The following is a 17,975-nucleotide window of genomic DNA, read 5'->3' on the forward strand; positions in this document are numbered from 1 at the left end:
TGTCGTTAGTTTCCCTGGTGTGTCTGATTGTCTGATTGTGTTCACCTGTGGCCCTTGTGTTTCTCCGTCCCTGCCCCCGCCTTTTGTTATTTTACCTTTTTTTTGTCTTTTTAAAACTGCATTTGAGTCCTAAAATTCCCGGATCCTGACAGAATGAACCGACCAGTAATGGACTCAGCAGTTTCTTTTGCGTTGGCTTAACAGGCGGATCACCTCAAGTACGCCCTAGAGTACATTTGTTATACTTGGTTGGCAGCCTCATCCAGACGGGCTAAAGAGGCTGCTTTGAAGGAGGCACGCCAGGAGGTTGCTCGCACGCCCTGGCTCAGGAGCTCGTTGCCTGAGTGGCTTAAGACTTTTACAAGCAGCCCTGAAAGCTTGTCTCGAGCCTCTGACCCTTTCTTGGGGTCTGGCCTGGCGTTTGGAGGTCCAATGAATCTCCAAAGGACCTCTAAAAAACTCAAGGTCAGGAAGCCAGCTCGTGCTCCAGTACCGGTCCACACAGCCATGGTTCCGTGCTCCAGTGCCGGCCCACACAGCCATTGTACCGTGCTCCAGTACCATCCCACACAGCGATGGTTCCGTGTTCCGGTTCCTTGCCCAGCAGCCATGGTTTCGGCTCCAGTGCCGGCCCCAGCAGCCATGGTCCCTGCTCCAGAACCGGACTTTACAGCCATGTTTCCGGCTCCAAAACCGGCCCACACAGCCATGATCCAGGCTTCAGTTCCGGTTCCTACAGCCATGGTTCCGGCTCCAGAACCGGCCCATGCAGCCATGGTCCATGCTCCAGAACCGGCCCATACAGCCATGGTCCAGGCTTCAGTTCAGGTTCCCACAGCCATGGTTCCGGCTCCAGAACTGGCCCATATAGCCATGGTTCCTGCTCCAGAACCGGCCCATACAGCCATGGTCCAGACTTCAACTGAAGTCTGGACCATGGCTGTATGGGCCGGTTCTGGAGCAGGAACCATGGCTATATGGGCCAGTTCTGGAGCCGGAACCATGGCTGTGGGAACCTGAACTGNGCTCGTTACCTCTGCGCGTCTAGATGCGAGCGCTTGGAATAGGTCGGGATTGTGTAAAGCCCTTGGGAGAAAGAAAGGATCAGATTCAAATAAAATGCTAATAAAACAGAGTATAATCACATGAAGCTTTTTTTCAGAGATATAGACAGCGCATATTGTTAAGCAGGAACACAAGACACTATACACACATAGATCATACGAAGAACAAACAGCCGGAGCTGTGTACGCTACATCAGATCAAATCATTACAACGAAGATTTTCTCGAAAACGTTATTCCAAAAAGCTAGTCACTCGCAGGAATCATCCCACATATGCGCTTTGGATGAGGAGGGGAAAAAAAGCATCCTTATATACACACCTCCCTTACTATCGCTGCTGCTCGAAGGGTTGGGACGACGTGATGCCACTGTGATCCTTTTCACTTCTGCATTTGGATTCACCTCTATTTTCGTTCAATTTTGGAGGAAATATACACTTCCATTTTGTACTCGTTTCCATCCTTTCTGTAGGAAATATTGCAAAAGCCCCAAATGGAAGCCACTCAATTCCTCCAGTCTGCGATTGACCCGCATTGACGTCATTGCGTCATTAGGTCTCCCCTGGAAACACGGGGCTCCCAAAAATAGCAACACATTAATTCAGCCTGCGCTGGGGTTGGCTTGGCGGGGGTGACTATTTGTATCAATCCATAACCCCTCCTCTGATTCTTAGCAATAATACAGTGCTCTCTCTCACCCCCCCCCTCTCTCTCTCTCCCAAGGACGAGCTGATCACGACTCAAGGCTATTTTTGGAAAGAGAGAGAGAGAGAGAGAGAGAAAGAGAGAGAGAGAGAGAGAGAAAGGTGGGTGTGATGAGAGACGCCCGCACCTCTGCTCTCCTCTCTGCTGGCTGGCTGAGAAACAGAAACAGCACCACGGGGATAAAAATAGCAAAAGAGCGGTCATCCAGTGGAAGGAGAGGCAAGACCCGAAACCTAGTTAACTGCCATCAAATGAAGAAAGGCCATCAGCCACAGTAGGCAGCCTGTCACTCTGATGTGGCCTGTGTATCCGTTCATTCAGTTTGCAAAACCACACAGGCTTGGTCTTCATTCATTCAGCCACTCATTCATTCAGTCATTCATTTATTGTAATCGAGAATTATTCTTTCATTCGGTTGCCAGTAGCACTGTCACACTGAGTTGAACTCTTCCAGCTGTCCACTAATGGCATCATCTTGTTTGCCCCTTAAAGCCTCATTCACTTATGAAGCACATATGACTCAAAACAGGAGAGATGCTACAACCTGATATTGTGCATGTTTCACATTGATTTCAGGCTCATGTGCTCTAGCATTGTTTACTGTATGTTTTGTGTCTTATGGCACCTCCAATTTACATACAATCTAAACCATTCTCTACTAACTAAATAAGTAAAAACATCAAATATCATATTGCTATCAACTTTTCTCACAGCTTTTCATGTTCATATTGTACACTGGGTGAACACCTTTTTTTAAGGCTGTTGCTTTATTAATAATGGCCATCTCTAATACAACAGCTATTACACTATATTGATAGTGGTTGCTGAGGTCCCAATCGTTAATATTTAACTGCTGATGCCATCTACTGGTTATTTAAGAGACCTGAATATAATAGAACACTTGCATCATCTGTGAAACGGCACGGGGAGTTGAAGCATATCTCACTCCCTCACCTGGTGGTGCAGTTTGGCATGTAGCAGTGTTTTGGTATAAGAGCAATTGGAAATGATTGGGTGGAGCCATGATCTTAGTTATTATTCTCTCTTGTCCCATTGAACATTGGGAATGGATTAATGGATCATCTGACCTTTTATTTGAATTTACATATTAAACTCTGCTGTAGACAGATGACTGTTGTATTCTTTCTGACAAGCAAAGATCCGCACTGAGTGAGATCAGGGAACCAGTTTGAGGATAAGTGACACCCAAAAAGCTGCAATGGGCTCCATAAACAGCAGGTGGCAGGAGGGAACACTATCTGGAGGCAAACCTGTTGCAGCATATCCATATCGATCCTTTTTTTTGATGAGCTGCCAAAGCACGAGTCTCTGCAAGTTGTAAATAATTATGTTTGTAACTATGCAAGCTCACTGTAGCATTGATACTTACACATATCTGATTCATGAGCCACTAGGGAACATTCAAAGCAAAACTAAAGTATTTTATATTTGATTCCAGGGACAAGGCTTTATGTATGTGTGTGTGTGTGTTTGTGTGTGGGTCTGTTTGTGTCTGTATGTCTGTCCCTGTGTGTGTGTGTGTGTGTGTGTAAGATAGTGAAACAGGGAGCGATCTTTTACTCTCTTGCAAATCTATACACACGTTTGAGAGCCCACATCCTTCATCCAAACACAATAATTACAATTGCCATCATTAATACCAGATATATTTTTATTGTACTCTAAATGTTCCAGCTTATCTCTTACAAATGCATCTCTATCTTCTTATCTCAGCTCTTGGGACTCATCAGGAGATCCACAGTAGGAGAAGCTGTAGACATTTTGTGTATCACACTGCTTATTGAAACCGAAATTGCCCATCTAAGTGATCAATTTCAGAGGCTTTCGGCGTGTTTTTAATTGCATCATTTTGTGCCCATATGGTTTAAATATAACATAGTAGGGTACCTTGGGAGACATCAGTGAAATTGCCTTGGGAGAAAAATAACAGCAGCAATATCTATCCCCAGCCACAGAAATTAAGAGCAGACGCTGGCATCCATTACAGCTCCTGACGGTAAGCAGTTTAGCTCAGCCTGCTGTAAATCACTGCCACTGGAGACGTGCGCTCTGCACTGGCTTTATGTGTGGTTTTATCTCCACATATTCCTGATTTATCAACTATTCCTTTTTGGCAAGGAATAAAAGTACCACAGCTTCACCTGATGCCTCTGCACTAAAGAATGTATTGATTTATTCACCAGAGCAAGCTATTCTTTGCATACAGTAGGAGGTTTCTGATGTTTGTCCTGCATGAAAAGGGTGTATATGTCTCTTTAACAGCTTTATAAAGGCACTGCAGGGAGACATAGACTAGTTCATTTTCAATTAGCCAGAGACTCACATTAACTGGAGATATTAAAGAGGAGAGTAATGTTGTACAAGCCAATAGTCTGTGAAGGCTGGAATCTACTGAGCCTGCATTACGTACAGGCAATACACAGATGCTAACACACACCAACCCACAAAGACACACTTGCGTAGTTTGAATCACCACCATTCCCTAATGCACGGAGGACCCGGAAGGTGGTCTCGGGCGGATGACCCGGGGGCAAGGCAGAGTCCATGGAGGGGGTCTCGGGCGGACGGCCCGGGGGCAAGGCAGAGTTCGAAGAGGGGGATTCGGGCGGACGGCCCGTTGGCAAAGCAGAGTCCACAAAGGGGCGAAGGCCACAGCGAGCGAACTCAGGGTGCCGGGCACGAGGGCGAAGGCAGCGGCCAGAAGAGTCAGGGGGCCGGGCCCGAGGGCGAGGGCCACGGCCGGGAAAGTCAGGGGGCCGGGCCCGAGGGCGAAGGCCGCGGCTGGGGAACCCAGTGGGTCGGGCACAAGGACGGGCAGGAGCCGGCGGAACCCCTGGCGGGCCAGGCGCAGACGGGACCCCGGACGGAACACGGGCCGGTGCCAGTGGGACCCACGACGGAGCAAGGGCCGGTGCCGACGGGACCCCAAACAGGACAAGACACGGTGCCGGCAGGAAACCGGCGGAGCACGCGTCGGCGGGACCCCCAACAGGACAGGACACGGTGCTGGCAGGAAACCCGGCGGAGCAGGTGCCGGCAGGACCCCCAACAGGACAGGACATGGCGCCGGCAGGAAACGCGGCAGAGCAGGCGCCGGCGGGACCCCCAACTGGACAGGACCTGGTGCTGGCAGGAAATCCGGCGGAGCAGATGTCGGCTGGACCCCCAACGGAACAGGTGTTGGCGGGACCCCCGGCGGGACAGGCGTCGGCGGGACCCCCAACAGGACTCCCAACGGAACCCCAAACGGAACAGGACATGGGGTTGGCAGGACTCCTAGCGGAACCTCCAACGGAACAGGACATAGGGTTGGCAGGACTCCCGGCAGAAATGTAGTCGGCGGGGCCTCCAACGGCACAGGACATAGGGTTGGCAGGACCCCCGGCAGAAGAGTCGTCGGCGGGGCCTCCAACGGCACAGGACATAGGGTTGGCAGGACCCCCGGCAGAAGAGTAGTCGGCGGGGCCTCCAACGGCACAGGACATAGGGTTGGCAGGACCCCCGGCACAGGACATAGGGTTGAGAAGAGTAGTCGACGGGGCCTCCAACGGCACAGGACATAGGGTTGGCAGGACCCCCGGCAGGAGAGTAGTCGGCGGGGCCTCCAACAGCACAGGACATAGGGTTGGCAGGACCCCTGGCAGACGAGTAGTCGGCGGGACCTCCAACGGCACAGGACATAGGGTTGGCAGGACACCCGGCAGAAGCGTAGTCGGCGGTGCCTCCAACGGCACAGGACATAGGGTAGGGACTTGAAAGGGGACTCGAGAGGTGACTTGAAAGGGGACTTGAGAGGGGACTCGAGAGGGGACTCGAGAGGGGACTAGATTAGGGACTAGAGTAGGGACTAGAGTAGGGACTAGAGTTGGGACTAGAGTAGGGACTTGAGTTGGGACTAGAGAAGGGACTTGAGTAGGGACTGGAGATGGGAGTAGAGTAGGGACTAGAGAAGGGACTAAAGAAGGGACTAAAGGAAGGGACTAGAGGAGGGACTAGAGAGGGGACTTGAGAAGGGACTATCTGCACAAAAACCTTCTAACAACATCAATAATCTCACAAAGACCTACAGAAAAACCAGAACCTAAATGCACACAAACTAATCAACTGAACAAGACACAGGTGAGAGGGGAGGAGACAACACCGGGCACCAGGTGCACACAATCAGCAGAAACAGACAAGATGGGAGGGGAAACACAGAGACAGGAAACCAAAGACAGAACCAGACATGACAAAAACAAAACACAGACAGATCGTAACAATATCGTTCCAATTGTACTGAACTAAGCCAGAAGAACGTCTCATTTCGTAGACCGCTCGGTTTGCTGTTCCTTCAATTTATTTTGGACGAAGACTTAGCGTGAGGAAAGGCAAGTGTGGCGAGTGTGGCGAGTGTGGCGTGAGATATGGCGTGACTCTCACGCTCAATGCGTGAGTGTTGGCAGCCCTGGGGAAAGCGTTAGCCTGGTCGTTAGCTTAGCATAAGTAACTTGATACTACAGCTGTCAAATCTGGTGAAGTAAAAATAACAACAGTGTTTCTAAAATGTATTAAATTGTGTAAATTAGCATTACATTGAAAATAGTCACGAAGGCTACAGTGCAAGAACGTCAAAACTGTGCTAAAGTACAGTGCTTGAGTTATATACTACCACTGACAGTATGGTATGTGGGGAAATCAAAATCTCGAGAAGGAAGTGTTCACACAGCATCAAAGCAACAACGTTGAGGAATATGTGTCCCATTGTTCAAGTTGGAATGAGGTTTGGCACCATGCCTCGGAACTCCTTTGACTCCGGCGCTGTAGTAAAATAGTGTTTACAATCCCTGGATGGTGTCATGTCAGTGTACATAGACGAGATGTCTCACGATGCCTATGGAATAATAAAATAACGTGTTACAGCTTGCATCCATAAACCCATGTAAAGCTTTGTCTGTAGAACTTCCTCTACTTCCACATACTCCCAGGCTCTGTTGCATCCCTCTCAGGGTATAAAATATCTCTCTGTGGTTGCCATTAACATTCACCCAGGAAGCTCGATCAGTAGTCAATTCTGGTTTCCCCTTCTTTTTCTAATTAGGCCCCGGGCCTTATGTGGGGTAGGCCTGTGCATTCTGGCTGAGAAGATGCCCTGAGAGGGGATTTGCGGTTTGGGAAGCTGGGTCTGGAAAGAACAACTGTCTATTGGAGCCAGCTACTTGCCCCTCTCTGATTTGACACATGCCCTACGCCAGGGGTAGGCAAGTAAGTTTGGCCGTGGGCCAATTTTTTTCTGAACCACAAGATGGCGGGCCAGAACATAATCAAAGCCTAATTCAAGGAATGTATTTTGGTAAGAGGGCGCAGCGCCCCTGTTCCCCGGTTTAGAAAAAACTCTGATATCGCTGATAACCCTCCCCATCAACACTCTGATGCGCAGTCAGATCCGCTGATTGGTTCACTGATGATACAGGCGCCCAATCCAGAGCCTCTGGCTATACCCGCCCAAAGGGAGGCTCGTCCTCTCTAGCCCCATTTCAGTCCTCTGTTAAAAGCCAGGGCTATTATCTGTATTTTAACAGACTTATCTTTTAAATTGAGGTGTATTTATTGTTCTCTTCTAAGTTTATTTTTCTCTGAAATTTTAGGGAGGATGGTCCTCCCTTTCCTCAATGGACGAGCCTCCACTGAGTAAAGTAGAGTTATTAATTAACTAGGTAGTAGTGTTATTTAACATACTTTTATTGTCAAGTATTGTCAAGTTCTCTGGGTTTTTGGCATTTATTTGAGTGTTTGTCCACATTTGAGAGGCTCGAGGGGCAACAGAGGACTCATGGACAACTGGAATCCTTTTTTCCTTTTCTTTATTTCAACTTTTCAAGGACACATTAGGATTCTTTCAGGTTGAAAACCTTTGAAAAAAAAAATTACAGCAGGTTTTGCTTTGCAATTTAATATATTATAACCTAAATTAATCAGTAACCAAGTATTTTACTCAAACTCAATGTATTTAATAGTTAAATAAGTACTTTAATTGACCTGGTTCCCCAGAACCACACATTTGCCTTATGTGACCCGCTCTATCGAAATCAGGGTCCGTTACAGTTTGTTTTCATCTGATTTCAAATAAACAAAGTCTTGGCTTTCAGAATATTAAACTTGTTTCGGCAAATTCAGATGATAAATACAACTTTGAAGCTTGAAACGGCATAATTACAACCGGAGAACGGAGTAACTTGACGTCACAGCAGGCATAACAACAGCCGGTGTTTTTTGTGAGTGTTTTCCCCGGGAAACAAACACAATACACACAAACGCAAAAATACACAAACACAATGTTCCCTTCCACCTATACATGCGAGTCGTCCTTTCCTTCAATGAATGCGATAAAGACGCACGAGAGGAATCGATTGACGCATGTCGTGTACCGTGTTAGTCGTTAGTCCCGACGCCCTAACGTGACTGCGCTATCACCTAGTTACCACCTGTCGCGCACCACGACTTTATCGTTGTAAGCCACACCACCAAACTTTTTTTATTGGTGGTCGAGTGATTTAGTTTGCATTCAATGATGAATATACACTTGTCATTGTTTCAAGTCCGTTTTGTAACTGTTGTTTTAACCTCTTCGGCGAACTAGTACTCCGCTCCCTACACACTCCGCGAACGTATAACGAGGACTTTGCTGTCTCGTTTGTGCGGTGTAATCTATTATTAATGTTACTCGGTAAGTAAGTTTTTATATTTTTTATATTATCCGCTAATTTATGTTAATGCTTGTCCCGAACCATGAGTGAATTTACACTTTTGACTGTAGAGGGTAGCGCAGCGAAATAAAAGACCTATTAGACCACTTTATAACATGCAGTGAAAAAATTAGGCGCTCCGTCAAGAGATCCCNGTACCGAAGTGGGCCGGTCGAGAGTCCCGGGCTGATTTTTAGTCCCAGTCCACCACTGGCTACATGACCGTATGATCGCCCATATTGACGCACCTAATTCCTAAACTTCTAACAGATACAAAATAAACCGATCCTTATGAGCTCTCAGACACGTTCAAAATTAAACTGTCATCGCTGTCTGAGCTTGCTGCTGTGTGCGCCATCGTGTGTTTACATGCAGATGCTGGGATCCTGAACGGTGCAGCTGGAGCGCTGTGCCCGCATTGACGTCACCCATAATTTGGCGGGACTTGAAGAATCCCCGAGAAGATCCAGGAAATGGTCAACATTGAAGGGCAGATTAATGGTTATCAAAGTACAAATATCCAAAATCAGTTCAGTAACGGTTTTCAAGGGGACAATATTTACTCAAATTGATGGGTTTGGATGATGGGGGAAAATCGTGTCACAGGCTCTTTAAATATCTGCCACAACATAAGTAACCGGAGCAAAGTAACTCGAACTGTTGCGTACAGTCCGCGACACTATGAGTGCAGACGCTGACGTGTCCCACTTATCATTCATAGGATCACAGCATCAATCATAATATATCATATATGACCTTATCTTTGCCAGCTTCAACGAGGTATCTGGCTGTGCAACACTTACATTGTTGCATACTGTATGCAGAAGTGTTATTTAAAACATTTTAAGTTGACCAAACACTCAAATGTTATTATAATTATAATATATATTTATATATATATATATTATTTTTTATATAAAAATATAATTGGGAGGGATGAAACCCTCTTTAATGGTCACACACGCAGAGCACACCGTACACACAGTGACATTTGTTCTCTGCTTTTAACCCATCCTAGTACCAGGAGTCTAGTACTAGGAGCAGTGGAGTATTAAAGGTGACCTATCATGCAAAATGCACCTTTGTACGTCTTTTAGACATGAATATGTGTCCCCGGTGTGTCAGGGAACTCACCAAGTGTCAGAAAACACAACCCTCTCTCTTTTCCTCCATACCCAAATCTCTAAAAACGGGGCTGCAACGGATTTGATACTGTCACGATTCTTATGTCATGTCACGGTTTGAGTTTTGGTGTGTCTAGTTTTGGGGTTATTTTGCTGTTCTGTCTTCCCTGTCGTTAGTTTCCCTGGTGTGTCTGATTGTCTGATTGTGTTCGCCTGTTGCCCTTGTGTTTCTCCTCCCCTGCCCGGCTGTTTCTCGTCTCGTGATTACCCCTCCCTGTATTTAGTCTTGTCTCTTCCTGTGTTCGGTGTCGGGTCATTGTTTGTCTTACCTTTCCTGTCACCCTCCGTGTTTGACTGTCGGTTTTGTTTGGAAGCTCATGCTACGGATTCCTCGATGTTAAGTTCTTTCTTGTTTGCTTATCGTCTACAGCTTTTTGGTAAATAAAGCTCGCCTTTTGTTATTTTACCTTTTTTTGTCTTTTTAAAACTGCATTTGAGTCCTAAAACTCCCGGATCCTGACAGAATGAACCGACCACAAATGGACTCAGCAGATTCAGCTTTTTTGATGCTACAGGCGGAACGTCTTTGGTACTCTCTGGAGTACATTTTTTTTACGTGGTATGACGCCTCATCTATACGGGGTAGAGTGGCTGCTTTGAAGGATGCACGCCAGGAGGTTGCTCGCAAGCCCTGGCTCAGGAGTTTGTTGCCTGAGTGGCTACACATTTTTACCAGTAGTCCTTCTCAAGCCTCTAACCCTTTCCTGGGATCCGACTACTATCCTGGTAGAGGTCCACGGTGTCTCCAAAGGGCCTCTAGGAGACGCAGGGCCAGGATTCCAGCCCCTGCCCCAGCAGCCATGGTTCCGGCCCCAGTTCTGGCCCCAGCAGCCATGGTTCCAGCCTCAGTCCTGGCCCCAGCAGCCATGGTTCCGGCCCTAATTTCGGCCCCTGCTGCCATGTTTCTGGCTCCAGTTTTGGCTCCATTACTGGCTCCCCAGCCGACGCCAGCCCCACGTGTCATGTCAGCGGTTCGGCCCACTCCAGCCCCTCGTGTCCTGTCGGCGTTCCGGCCGACTCCAGCTCCCTGTGTCCTGTCGGCGTATCGACCAACACAAATCCCCTCTCAAGTCCCTACCCAATGTCCTGGGCCGTTGGAGGTTCCGCTGGAGGTCCTGCCGGGTCCATGTCCTGTCCCGTTGGGGGTCCCGCCGACTACTGTTCTGCCGGGGGTCCTGCCAACCCTATGTCCTGTGCCGTTGGAGGCCCCGCCGACTACTCTTCTGCCGGGGGTCCTGCCAACCCTATGTCCTGTGCCGTTGGAGGCCCCGCCGACTACTCTTCTGCCGGGGGTCCTGCAAACTCCTGTTTCGTAGGGGGTCCAGCCGACACCTGCTCCGCCGGATATCCTGCCAACGCCAGATCCTGTCCTGTTGGGGGTCCCGCCGACACCTGTCCCGCCGGGGGTCCCGCAAACACCTGTTTCGTTTGGGGTCCAGCCGACACCTGCTCCGCCGGATATCCTGCCAACGCCAGATCCTGCCAACGCCAGATCCTGTCCTGTTGGGGGTCCCGCCGACACCTGCTCCGCCGGGTTTCCTGCCAACACCATGTCCTGTCCTGTTTGGGGTCCCATCAACACCAGCCCTTGCTCCGTCGTGGGTCCCACTGACACCGCGCCTGTCCCGCCGGGGGTTCCACCAGCTCCTGCCCGTCCTTGTGCCCGGCCCGCTGAGTTCCCCGGCCGCGGCCTTCGCCCTCGAGCCCGGCCATCTGAGTGCCGCAGTCTTCGCCCTCACGCCCGGCCCCCTGAGTTCGCCCGCTGTGGCCTTCGCCCCTTTATGAACTCTGCCTTGCCCCCGGGCCGTCCGCCTGAGACCCCCACCACGAACTCTGACTTGCCCCCGGGCCGTCCGCCTGAGACCCCCACCACGAACTCTGCCTTGCACCCGGGCCGTCAGCCCGAGACCCCTTCCTGATCCTCTGCCGTGCCCCCGGGCTGTCAGCCCAAACCCGTCCTCCAGACCCCCTCCACCCACCCTTTTGGAAATGTTGGACTTTATTATGGACGTCTGGGATCCGTCCCTTGATTGTGTTCACCTGTGGCCCTTGTGTTTCTCCTTCCCTGCCCGGCTGTTTTTCGTCTTGTGATTACCCCTCCCTGTATTTAGTCTTGTCTCTTCCTGTGTTTGATGTCGGTTCATTGTTTGTCTTACCTTTCCTGTCACCCTCCATGTTTGACTGTCGGTTTTGTTTGGAAGCTCATGCTACGGATTTATGGATGTTAGGTTCTATCATGCTACGGATTTCTCGATGTTCTGTCTTGTTTGCTTATCGTCTACAGCTTTTTGGTAAATAAAGCTCGCCTTTTGTTATTTTACCTTTTTTTTGTCTTTTTAAAACTGCATTGTCCTAAAATTCCCGGATCCTGACATCACTGTCCTCAGCACCAACACTGTATTTGATTCTTCTGGACTCATTTCTAATTTCCTTTTCCTAGAAATCATGATGTTGGTCAACAGCTGGTGAGTATTCATTAAATAATGTATGATGGTAAAGCCCAATGAAAGAGCTGCAAAGTTTAAATGAGTCTGACTGGAGAAGTCAACAGCGTGACGTCAACTCTCATCCAGTTTTTCTCATATCCATTATCGCACCAACTGCACATGTCATACCTGTCACTTCCTGTGCGTCAGTAACCATCTGAGAACACGTGGAGACGAACGACTCCAAACCTTCATTCGTTATGTCTCATTGTGTCTCAGAGGCAGTGTCAGTGTACAAAGACAAGAAGCCTGCAGCACCCCTGGGTGACACATCAGCACCCGCCACCTGCTCCTGACCCATGGCACAGTCGTCCACCATGTTTCTGCCGTCTCACCAAAGGGAACCGTCAGAGCCACAGTGTGTCACTGTCACACACACCAGCTGGTGTTACACAACACAGCTGCCACAATGGTTTTTAGTGATGGCACTGGAGTTGCCCCAGCATGGATACGTTTGAACAGATTCTGGGCTGGACCCAAACAGGCTTGGTTTTTGTGTGGTTCCCTAGATCAGTTTTCATGACAGGAAGTAGGTTCTTCTACATATAACTCTGGAAAAATGATATTGATTAGTTGAGCTGCAAATGATAATTTCATTATCAGATTTTTTCCGGGTGCGATTTATTCTTATCCACATTTTCTTGAAATCCTAAAGGTTGTCAAACTAAAATGATGAACCCTATGGTGGTTTAGTTAATGTCAGTCCTACCTGTGCTAGCCAGGGTGGACTCAGATGGACTCTGGGACTTGCTTTAATGTTTGACCATGTATTTGTTAAAAACCCGTATTACTGCAAGCATCTTTTCAAAGTGACAGAATAGAATCCTAATACTGCGTGTTATGATCACTTTACTCCATACTATAACTCAAAACCTGTGTTGCCTCGTTGAAAATGGTAACGATGTTTGCAGCCTGAGCTATGATCACTTCTTGTGATTCAAAGTGGAGTGGGTTTCAGCATTCCTGTATTGTTTTTTATAATTACACTAAAATTGATTGAAATTGCTTATGTATATTAAAAATCAAAAGCACCTAAAACAGGCTGAATCAGGTGTCAGAATTACAAGAGAAATTGGGAGCTTGGGACCCTAGCCGTCATTGTAGGCATAGTAACAACAAAGGAGGCCTCAGAATTTGCCCTTTAAGAAACTCTGAAAAAGTATGCTGAATGTATTGAGAAGCTGAGGAAGTGCTGTGACAGTGAAGAAGGCTCACATTAACCAACATTAACAGTGGATTCAGGTAAACAAAGAGAGAGGGGGGGCTGGGGGATACATTGTTCTCTCAGCTGAGATTTCTGTTGATTTTGTGCAACTTCCATCACACACTGTGAGGAGTCTCAGGAGAGACAGCCCACTCTTAATCTCCGTCAATTATTTACTCTGTAAATACACCTGGCTGCTGTTCCTGACCTTTCACAGAGTTTGAGGCTTTTCAGTTAATGAAGAGCCATTTTGAAGCAGAAGCTGTGCCGGTGACCTCGCTCGCCTCTCACTGAAAACACTGCCACGTTTCCAATTTGCTACAAAAACAAACAAGACTGTATGGAAACTGTTGCCTAAACATCACAATTATGGACTGTAAGCCTCTAAAGACAAAATATATTTTTCACACAAAGGAAAAAAAACCTTTGGGGGAGATTAACTGTCAGAAAAAAATCTGACACTCAAGAAAAACAATGAAATCAAGGCGTGCCTAATGAGATGAAGGACAGGAGGAGGAGAGCAATCTTTCAAAGCGATTCATGTTCTATCCAGGAAAATGAGACTCCTTCTTCTGTCTATCTGCTACAATTAACTGCTCACGTCAAAGAAGAGCTCCTGAAGCGTGAAACAATGAGGGACGTATGGTGGTGTTTCTGCTCTCCCTCTGACAGGAAGCCTCCTCTCAGCAGGCTCTAGCAGATCTTCTCTTCCTGCACTGATTCCATCAGGATTATGGAGGAAATGGCAGAAATCAATGCACTGAGGATTTGGCCTGTTATGTGGAGGATCCGCAGGAGGAGAACCAATCCGGTGAGGCGAGGGTATTAGCTGTAATCTCTGGGCGCAGTCAGAGGGAGTCTCTCCATATCCCTCTGCCTTCAGACTCTTACCTGGAGAGAAACTTCACACAGTGTAGCTGCCAGACCCTCAGAGCATTACTGCACTCTGCAGTCTGTAGTGTGGACTTAGATGAACCTGGGGAACAGTTAGTGAGGCAGGACATGTGGGTAATGAATCACGTGTATAACTCACTGTGTTCTGAAAAACAGAAAATACATGTATTTAGTGTTGCTGTAAACTGCTCTTTCCAGTGTTGTAAGCAATTCTAATCACTGGGTCCATTTGTTTTGGAGATGAGAATTTAGTATTTATTAAAAAAAATATTATTTCAAATTGTATTTCACTGTTGTTGGAACAAAACTCAGGCATCTGGGGCCGTATTTACAAAGGATCTTAGGGCTAAAACTAGCTCCTAACTGGCGAATTTAGGAGAAACTCCTAAACATAATGGGCGTGTCAGTCTTAAATTTAGGACTCCTAATTGTATTCACTCAGAGCAATTCACAAAGTATTTTAGGCCTAAAAGTAGCACCTAAGTTTAGGAGAGCTTAAAAGTCCTCGAGAGGACTCCTAACTCAGTAAGACCTATTCACAAAGAATCTGAAAATGGCTGCGAGACGAAATGTTTTGGAGACAATGGAAGACTGTGAATTGATCAAGAGATATAGGCTAAATCGTGAGGGTATCAAACTTGTTGTGGAATTAGTGCGGGATGCAATAACATCCCCGACTAACAGGAATAACCCGATTAGTCCGGAAATAAAATGTTTGGCAACACTACGATATTTAGCAACAGGGAAAATGCAACTTTGCAATGCCGACGATTTAGGAATATCGCAACCATCAGTCAGCCGTGCCATAAACCAAACCATCAACGCGCTCTCTAGACCACATATCATCCAACAGTTTATCCGGTTTCCTTTGGACAATCAACAACTACACAGGATCAAAGCCAACTTCATGGCAATTGCAGGTATGCCCGGTGTGGTCGGTGCTATTGACGGGACGCACATAAAAATAATTGCGCCATCAAAAGATGAGGACGTGTTTGTCAATAGAAAGAAAGTACATTCCATCAACACGCAGATTGTTTTTGATGCAACTTTTAACATTCTTGATGTTGTTGCAAAGTGGCCTGGATCTACCCATGATTTGCGTATTTTAATGGAGAGCGGTCTGAGGCAGCTTTTTGAGAGGCACCATGTACCAGTTGGGTGTCACTTGCGTTTAACTTTGTCTTCGCTTTCATTCATCATGATAGGGGGACTTGAACGGCGGTATGGGCTGTTATTGAAAGTGTTTAAGTGCTGGAAATATGCTCATTGGATAATAGTTTGCAGGGTGCTTTTAATTGCCCCCTTGATTTAATGCAATTTACGTATTTGTATTGTTTGCTCTCTCTTTAACGTGCATATACAACGTCATTATCGTGGTCTGCACAAACTTGTCATCATGCGTGTATTCTGCTAACTGCACTGTCCATAACTATTTGATAGGAATACATTTCTAGCCTAGGCTATTTCCTTGTTTTTCGGTGATTTGGTGGGCTCGTTTGTGGGATGTTGCGGATGAGTTTCACAGAGACCGCCTGCTCTGAACAACCAATCACCGTACTGACCGCTTCTAAACTCATGCACGAGACGCGATGTAATCCATAGCAACGGCGCGTCACTCTTAGTTCACTCTTAGTGATTTATCCTTAGTATGAGTAGGTCTCAGCGGCTTTGTGAATAACTTTTAAGAAAAAACTCCTACGTAAAATGTTTTAACGCGAGTTAGGAGCACTCCTAGCGGTAAGATAAAATGCTTTGTGAATACGGCCCCAGGACTCTATCTTCTGCATCACTGTCCTCAGCACCAGAACTGTGTTTGGTTTTAATCTGGACCAATTTCTAATGATTATTCATACAATTCAGGTCGTTCATCTAGCAGCTGGTCAGTTTTATTAATATAATGTAATAATGCCCACAGTGCTGCTTAGTATAAATGAGTCTGACAGGAACTGCACTGAACAGTTCAACATGTCCATTTGCATTAAATCATCTATTAATGTAAAATGTAAGAATAAATTATGCAGGCGGATTCAATCATGTATGTTCAAAATCAGAAAAGGTCAGTGAATGCAGGATAATCAAAACAGTTTGTGTTATATTTCTGTTATTTAGACAAGTAGAAATAGAAAGTAAGATATTGTGTTTTTTTTGTGAGACTGGGTTGGTGTTCACAATTGCCCTGTCCACGCTATATTTATAAGCAAAATATAATCAGAATAACCTGGAAATACAAGCAGGGTAGGAATTTCACGGCGGTCTGGCCGTTATGCCCCACAAATAATTGTATGTCCTACGGCCACCATGGCCTTTGTGCCCCTCACACTTTTAACATCTCGAAGTTGCTTTAAAGGTGTCAGAGCAGTGGTCTGGTCTCTGAACTGCATTATGCTGCGTTCACAACGGACGCGATACGAATATTTGCATTGCTCTAATCGCTGGAGTTTCACCGCGGCTGTCAGCTGTGTTTTGCTCCTGTCATTCAAACAGGACGCGCTGGAGAGGGGGCGGGGCTTGTATCTATGTAAATACTGTGGTAACCAACTACAACCAAATTAACATATTTTACCGTTATTTAATTGTAATACACGTTTCAAAAATGATGCCGAAGTAACTACATACTGATAATGGTTATTAAAAACCATGAATTAATGCTGTGATAAGTCTGCAGACAAGATGGCAGGCGAAAAACCTTTAAAAATGCGTGTTTTCTGAATGGAGATCGGATCGATCAAGCTAAGCTAACTTGTAGCTGCTCCGTCCACACTCACAACAACGTCATACAGACCAAAATAAAGCAGCGACTGTATTCGCCTTTACACAGACAGTCTGTGTTTTGTTCATGTTTAACTTTTGTCCAGATTCTGAACAGATATGAGAAGCTGTGAGCCAGGGCTGCCAACATTTGAGTTCAGCTTGGAGTGAGATTTTTTTTTTGGTGAAGAGAAAAAAGAAGCGTTCATGTGTAGGCCTACAGTGTTACAAATGTATTGAAAATGTACAAACCGTACAAACTAGGTTTCCCATTAATGTACCGGGCGCTACATACACAGTGTACCCGCGACTCTTACAATGAAGGCTCGATAATCAGCTCAGCATATAAAATAGCATAGGCCCTATAGGTGTAAGTGCTATTTTATAAGTGGGGGGGGTCCTCACCTCCTCTAGGGGGGTCCGGGGGCATGCTCCCCTGGGAAGATTTATTTTTTAAATATTGAAGTTAAAAGCATCAACATGGTGCACTTTGAGAGCAAAATGAATTTATGGATACATCTCTCAACACCCATATGAAACAGAACTGTAAACAGATGTTCTTTTTCTTTATGGATATTTTACAAATCACTCACCTTTTAAACTGTATTCTTGTTTTACTGTCATATAGTATTTCATAACTGTTTTTCATTTATTCTCATGAATGGTGACCAAAACCTTTGAGACCCACTGAGATAACAAGACTAAAGTTAACTATCTAAACACGGAGTCCCTTACCTCACTGAGCTGTAGTGGACCCCCTCTCCTTTTGAACGCTCTAATCCGTTAGCGCAGCTAGTAACCAGATGCTAACATGGTATAGACACGAGACAGACTATTGATGTGTGTAGTGAGTTTGGTAGTAATAAGCTGTATAATAGTGATTGAATATTATTGTATTCTCTTTTTTCGGAGTTGCACTTTGCAGACGGTCCCTAGACTACTCTT

General features: G+C 46.5%; 1 protein-coding gene across 2 annotated transcripts; it reads left to right on the forward strand.

Moving 5' to 3' along the window:
• The first annotated feature begins 10,839 nt into the window (after positions 1-10,839).
• LOC104962566 (basic proline-rich protein-like) lies at positions 10,840-11,634 on the forward strand. Of its 2 annotated transcripts, none has more exons than XM_010791019.1 (2): positions 10,840-10,883; positions 11,188-11,634. In XM_010791019.1, exon 2 carries the CDS (start codon positions 11,246-11,248, stop codon positions 11,612-11,614), a length of 369 nt encoding a protein of 122 aa, XP_010789321.1. In that variant the 5' UTR covers positions 10,840-10,883; positions 11,188-11,245; the 3' UTR covers positions 11,615-11,634. The 2 variants fall into 2 exon arrangements, with proteins under 2 accessions (XP_010789321.1, XP_010789320.1); XM_010791018.1 differs by lacking the exon at positions 10,840-10,883 and adding an exon at positions 10,908-10,943.
• Positions 11,635-17,975: the final 6,341 nt, after the last annotated feature.

Source organism: Notothenia coriiceps, unplaced genomic scaffold (genome assembly GCF_000735185.1).
Source record: "Notothenia coriiceps isolate Sejong01 unplaced genomic scaffold, NC01 NC01_scaffold00034949, whole genome shotgun sequence".
In the NCBI taxonomy this organism is placed as follows: Eukaryota; Metazoa; Chordata; class Actinopteri; order Perciformes; family Nototheniidae; genus Notothenia; species Notothenia coriiceps.

Excerpts from the sequence above, each read along its gene's own strand:
- LOC104962566 (XM_010791019.1), top strand. The coding sequence starts at position 11,246 with ATGTCCTGTCCTGTTTGGGGTCCCATCAACACCAGCCCTTGCTCCGTC.